We start from the raw sequence: 7115 nt of genomic DNA, 5'->3' as shown, positions 1-7115 counted from the left end.
CTTCATAGACGTTCGTGCGTGAATCGTGTCATTCTTCGGACATGTCCAATCCTGTCCACACACAGCAAGTCCATTGATGAAATGAGCGATAGATAAATCACTAAGATATATCGTTGCCGTGTGAAGCTGCCATAAGATTTTAAAAAAACATTATAACGTAATACGTTTTCAAAAATTATCGTCAAATTTCAGCCAATTTACACAGAACTTTTTTGAATTACACACCATTGTCACTTGCCTCATTAATAACTACGTCCATTTTTGAAAACAGTTTTTCAATATATCGCGTTCAGGTAGACAAAACACACGCGGTGGGTTCTTTGTTTTATAATATGTAGTGATATAAAGCTTACTCTTTAATATTTATTTCTCTATAGCTGCTGCGCGTGATTTCTCTCTTGTTAATCGTCATTGCTTCGCACCCGTGGGTGCTTTAGTCTGTACCGTGTGATGTAACGTTCCTCAGTAAAAGTAAATGGGCTATGCAAAAAAAAATATCAAATCAGACTGGTAGATTGTAATCGAACCTATGTTTATAATAGATATTATTATAAGCCGCATATTTATTGCAAGTCAATAAGGGTCACAAATAATATTGATGTTTTATCATTTTATCTATAGGCTATTATTATTTTTGAATTATAAGTTACGTTACAATTTAACCAGACCGTTATAATTAAATGAAATATGGTTTTTAGTAAATAGTTAATTTTGAACGTTTGCAGGACGAATATAGATCGCGTTGGTCCTTAACACACGTTAACCAATCTCTGATCTCTCTCCCTGACGACACAATATGGAACTCGTTGATCTGCGTCCTTGTATTAATGGCTATTGTGTCTGTAGCAGTGGACTTCGATAATATCTTGACAGACATATTCGACATTGTCTATAATGTATTGTATGCTGCCCATGTCCTGATCATGGTGTATAGTCATATGATCAATTCGGAAGATGCCAGCTTAAGTTGGTGGAGGACATGTTAGTTTTTTTTTCTGGCAGTTATCTATGCGAGTTGAGCGGAAATAAATCCGCCAATGTTGTCACATTAGTACTGTAATTGTTTAATTGTATAAAAAAGCAACCTGTGAAATTTTCATTTGTACGAGGGGCATAACATCTTAGTTCCCAAGGTTGGTGGCGCATTGGCGATGTAAGGGCTGGTTACTAATTCTTACAACGGTAATGTCTATGGGTGGTGTTGGCCACTTACTATTAGGTGGCCCATTTGCCCGTTCGCCTACCTATTCTATAAAAACGGCAAATTAATTTTAAGACCTTTTAAGAATTTCAGGTGCTTAATTTTGGATATGTTTTCAATTTACCTAATGATTTTCGTTACAGAGAAATGTTAAGGATATTATGGATGATAAGCTATTATTGTCAGCTTGCTTCGTATTCTTGGTTCAAATTATCAGATACTTTGAAACATTCTTAAATATATTTGCCTTTAATATTCAAGTTACTTACAATTATTTAATGATAATATAATATCTTGCTAATTTTTATAATAATTACACAAATTGCACTACCGCATGTTTACTTCCCGTTGTTTATATTATTAGAAACGTTTTTGGCTTATTAATTTTTTGTTTCTATTATTTTTTATACGAAATGGTGTTTTTTTTAAATAAAAAAATGTTTGTAGCTGGTTTCCTGATAGACGCTATCACATTCTCGCACTATATTTTAGATGAAAAAAAGCCCTCATTGTTCAAATTGATATGCTATTATTTACGACTACATCGACCCTTTCGTTATCTATGTAAGTTTTTGTACCTTTGTAAAGGTAAGATTTGTAATAGAAACCAGTTTTTTGCGCATTTAAACACATGGAATAGATATATGTAAGTACATGAATCAGCTATTTGTTTTTTTTGCAAATATAATAATCATTATTTTAGAATATCTGATTAAAGATGTAAGATACAGCAATAGATAAAAATAAATTTAGTGATTTTATTGATTTCAATGTGCTTTTTCGAATGTTTTAACGTTTCTTACAAAGCCAATCTCTATGGGCGTTGATGACCACTTACCATTAGGTCAGGTCCATTTGCTCGTCCGTTTTCGTATTCTATAAGAAAAAAAAATATTGTAATAATTAACGCAAAAACAATTTTGTAACAATATCTCCGTTCCAATTCTTTTAACGATTATAATAGTAATGTGATAAGTGATATTTTCTTTATCATTTTTTGAGAAGTGGCAAGAAAAAAATTAAAAAATATCAAATGAAATTTTAGGTACCATTGCAACAGTTAGTTGTAGCTTTCTGAACTAAACACTAAACAACTAGTAGGTCGTATATTATAATGCAAAATTCCTTTTTTCTTTAGATGAAACAAAAAGTAATGCTTAGTGTATTTTATGCAAAAAGTTCTATTAAAGAATACAGATGTTATAATATAATCATTTAATAATGATTTATAATAAATTATGAGGACAATAAAATATATTGAGTGTTTCTTTCATTTAGGGTCAATGAACGACAACAATCGTCATGGTAGTGTAGTCGGAACAACACTGAAATATTGCTACATTTTCTTAATTCTCCGTCTCTCTTGGGTGCTGATCTGGTTACATATAGATAAGGTGAGACTGCTAATATTGACGCACATAGTGAGTCTTAGAAGTATAAATAAAAGGATGTATTGCAAATGTATACATCTGGACTATCAACTTTTAATTAATAATAATTAGAGTTTAACTTGTCCAGTTGTTTAGGCTTTACGAGTATGAAAAAAATTCAATAATATACCAGTAAGTATTACTTATGGATTAAATTGCCTTCCTAATCTTTACTATAATAATTATAAAATTTCATTAACATTTGTTCATAATTACTTACCTGAGTACATATAAAATAGTGTGCATATCATATGTTATGATTTGTCTTTTTAACCACTTAATCGATTATTTACTAGGTGGTATCGGTATTGTACCACCCGCTTATCAGATATACAGCAATATTTGGTATTGTTGTGTTCCGGTTTGAAGGGTGAGTGAGCCAGTATAACTGCAGACACAAGGGACATAACATCTTCGTTCCCAAGGTTGATTGCACATTGGCGATGTAAGGAATGGTTAATATTTCTAACATCGCCGATAGCTATGGGCGGTGGCGACCACTTAACATCAGGTGACCCATTTGCCTGTCCGCCTATCTATAACCTAAAAAAAGATCCTTATGAAATTTTGCATACATAAACGTTGTCAGGGGTGCAGAAAAGAACATACATTACCTATTACCTCGCTCCCCACACACGCGGACGAAGCCTCGGACAAAAACTAATAAATAAGGTTTTTATTTTTATTAGATGGAAAGTCAGTATACGAATAAAACACATCGCACCACGTCAGAAATGCGTTACAAACAGCTGAGAAGCGCTAAGCGATTCGAGGACTCTTTGCCTGGACGTTTTATCAGTGCTGTTTACGTCGTCAACAAGATGTTTATACCAATAGGGTAATTTATATTATGTTAGATTAGAGGTAAATTTTGTATATTTGGAAGTTTGTATGTAGGTGGTTTCCGGAGCTAGTGACATATTACAATCAAAGAACATTTTGCAACGTAAGTCGACGACAAAACGTTGAGACGATGTATTTATATATGTAAAGGTTACTTAAAACATTGATAAAATATAACTGGTAGGGCTTTGTGCAAGCCCGTCTGTATACTGGCGTAGGGGATACCGTGATCATGAAGGCGGTTCCCCCAGAGCGAGGCCTATCCATTGCACTGCGGATGGGTTGACCTCTGCGATTATCCCTAATGCGGATAACTCGGACGCGTAATTTTTGGTCTCTAGTCTTGGAAGACTCGGACCACGGATGCAGTGGCTCAGGGGCAAGTGGTCCTGACGGTGTCGTTAGACGTTGCAAACGCCTTTAACAGTCTCCCATTCGAGACGATCAGGGAGGCACTCCGATACCAAGGGGTGCCGATCTATCTGAGGAGACTGTTGGAGGCGTACCTCCAGGACAGGGAGGTCGTATGGGCAGGAGGCGACGGGAAGTTGGTCCGGCGTCGGGTAGGCTGCGGCGTTCCACAGGGGTCGGTCCTCGGCCCAATTCTGTGGAACGTCGGTTTTGATTGGCTTCTGAAGGCACCCGTCCTTCCCGGTATGAGGGTGTTCTGTTACGCGGACGATACCCTCATTACCGCGTCGGGGCGGGACTTTGGGGAGGCGGCCCGCCTGGCCGAAGTTGGAGCAACTTTGACCGTGGACCGAATGGAAATGCTGGGCCTGAGAGTCTCTATATCCAAAACGGAGGCTCTCCTCTTCCACGGTTCACGGAGAGGCCTCGCTCGGGGGGCGAGTATCACCGTCCACGGGACGGTGATCAAGGTGCAGGCCCAGATGAAGTATTTGGGCTTGATCCTGGACGGGCGATGGAGCTTCAGACAGCACTTCGTGCAAATCGGCCCGAAGCTCATCAACACAGCTGCCACCTTGGGTCGCCTCCTACCCAACGTGGGAGGACCGGGATCGCTATGTCGGTGCCTCTATGCTGGCGTAGTGAGGTCGATGGCACTGTACGGTGCCCGATATGGGTCGATGCGCTCACTGCTCACAACCGGGCCCTCCTGCGGAGGCCGCAGAGGGTCATAGCGGTAAGAGCGACAAGAGGGTATCGTACGGTGTCTTGGACAGCGGCGACGCTCCTCGCGGGCGATCCGCCCTGGGAACTCCAGGCGGAGGTGCTGGCAGAGGTGTACCGCTTCCGGGCCGAGGCGAGAGACCGCGGCGACCGACCAGGGTCGGTGGATGTCGGGCGGATCAGGGCTCTAGCCCAGCAAGCCCTGATAGCCCGATGGGAGGAAGATCTGAGGTCCCCCACAGCGGGCCTGGCGACAGTGGAGGCGGTACGTCCCCACTTAAATCGCTGGGTCAAAAGAAAACGAGGCACGCTCTCGTTTAGGTTAACGCAGGTACTTACCGGGCACGGCTGCTTCGGTAAGTACATGCACAAGATAGCACGGCGGGAAATGTCACCTTCCTGCCACGAGTGTGGTGCGCCAACCGACACGGTGCAACACACCCTGACGGAGTGTGCCGCGTGGGGGCCCCAGAGGCTTTCTCTGGCGGCAGTTGTCGGCGGACACCTCTCCTTGCCGAGCATCATCAACGCGATGCTCGGAAGCGATGAGTGTTGGTCGGAAATGGTCTCCTTCTGTGAAAATTTAATGTCGCAGAAGAAGGCCGCGGAGCGGGAGCGGGAAGAGGACGCCGCTGCAAACCTGCTCCGCCGAAAAAGACTGGGGAGAAGAATGAGGCGCTATGCGCACCTTCTTCCTCCGCCGCAATAGGCGTCACTGGGACTAGGGGGTTCTCAGTACCCTGGTAATCCCCATAGAGAATGGAGGCCTGCATACGCAGGCCACCAGTCAGAGCGTCGCGGTAGCATGCGCAAGCGATCCCGTGGCGCTCCTCGTTATGACGGAAAGGGTACCGCTGGTTTTTTAGTCGATATTCCGTGGGGGAAACGTGTAAAGCGTTTTTCCAGCGTAAAAAAAAAAAGAAAAAAAAATGCCCGTCTGGGTAGGTACCACCCACTCATCAGATATTATACCGCAAAACAGCAGTACTTGGTATTGTTGTGTTCCGGTTTGAAGGCTGAGTGAGCCTGTTTAATTACAGGCACAAGTGACATAACATCTTACTTCCCAAGGTTGGTTCCCATTATATTTACATTTCTTACAATGCCAATGTCTATGGGCGTTGGGGACCACTTATCATCAGGTGGCCCATATGCTCGTCCCCAAACATACTCTATAAAAAAAAATAATAACATAGTATAGGCAAAAGGAAAAAATAACTAAATTTGTTTTCAGTGACATACTTAATATTGGTTTTAGCTCGGTCTTAAAATTAATATAAGCATTTGACATATCTTTCTCTCTTTCAATATAAATAAAAAATGTCCATTTTACTTTAGACCATCAATCGCCCCTGCGAACGATCTAGAACGTATCACGTGCCTCCTGGTAATGATGACCGGCTGTTTGGTGGTAACCGGCGCTGCAGTCGCATCACTGTCTTTAGTCATCGGCATATACATGAGGCCCGAGGAGACCTTCCGGACAAGATATCGATTAATTATGAAAGAAATGGTGCTTACTGACACGTTGATTATATTTTTATGTTCCTGTAATAATTTAACCGAAGTACCGAGATGGCCCAGTGGTAAAAACGCGTGAATCTTAACCGATGATCGTGGGTTCAAATCCGGGCAAGCACCTCTGAATTTTCATGTGCTTAATTTGTGATTATATGTAATTCATCTCGTGCTTTACGGTGAAGGAAAACATCGTGAGGAAACCTGCATGTGTCTAATTTCTCTGAAATTCTGCCACATGTGTATTCCACCAACCCGCATTGGAGCAGCGTGGTGGAATAAGCTGCAAACCTTCTCCTCAAAAAGAGGAGAGAAAGCCTTTAGCCCAGCAGTGGGACATTCACAGGATGTTACGGTAATAATTAAGTCATTCTTAAGGCAAAGGTTGATATGACCCAGAGAATGGAATACGTGAATCAAATAAAAAAATCAAAGATATCGGGTTTAAGGCACCACAGAATTTCCATATGCTGAATTTTAATTTATAGCTGATCTCCTGTACTGCGGTGAAAGATAACGCCGTGTAGAAAGCTTCATGTGATAGATGAAATTATGCCACAAATTATTTAGAAATTAGTGGACCAGAAAAGGTTACCTTTTTACCAGAAGAGACCTCTGCAGCAGAATATATGTGGGCTCTTTGGTTCTGTAAAGAACGTGGATCATATAATAAAAAAAAACTATTTATATTGTATTCATAAACTAAAATTATTTCGTAGCAAGTATCCAATATACCTCAGAGTCTGCGTGATAAAGTGGAGAAGTTCTACAAGATGTACTGGCACAAGCAGCGAGCGGTGTCGGTTACTAAACTACTACCGTTATTCCCACCTTCATTCACAGCCACTATCTATACTGATATATATTTTAAGGCTACGCAGAAGGTTAGTTCTATTATTATTGCATTATATAAAACATTCTTCTGCAATTATAAATAAAAATAACCTAAATAAAAGTATAATACCAATTTTATCTCCTATCGAGCCTTG

General features: G+C 40.9%; 1 protein-coding gene and 1 non-coding gene across 2 annotated transcripts in view; both read left to right on the top strand.

The window, feature by feature from the left end:
* Positions 1-3680: 3680 nt before the first annotated feature.
* LOC126781508 (U1 spliceosomal RNA) lies at positions 3681-3835 on the top strand. The gene has a single exon (XR_007670672.1). It is a non-coding gene; the product is annotated as a U1 spliceosomal RNA (small nuclear RNA).
* Positions 3836-4130: 295 nt separating this feature from the next.
* The window catches only part of LOC126781089 (uncharacterized), a 28226-nt gene continuing 25241 nt past the window's right edge, over positions 4131-7115 (top strand). The window contains exons 1-2 of the mRNA XM_050505910.1: positions 4131-4211; positions 6846-7010. Coding sequence (XP_050361867.1) covers positions 4131-4211; positions 6846-7010 — 246 coding nt within the window. The remainder of the gene's footprint in view (positions 4212-6845; positions 7011-7115) is intronic.

This window comes from Nymphalis io, chromosome 3, assembly GCF_905147045.1.
Source record: "Nymphalis io chromosome 3, ilAglIoxx1.1, whole genome shotgun sequence".
Taxonomy (NCBI): Eukaryota; Metazoa; Arthropoda; class Insecta; order Lepidoptera; family Nymphalidae; genus Nymphalis; species Nymphalis io.
Note: the sequence above shows the minus strand (reverse complement) of the source record. Positions and strands in the feature narration are given on the sequence as shown.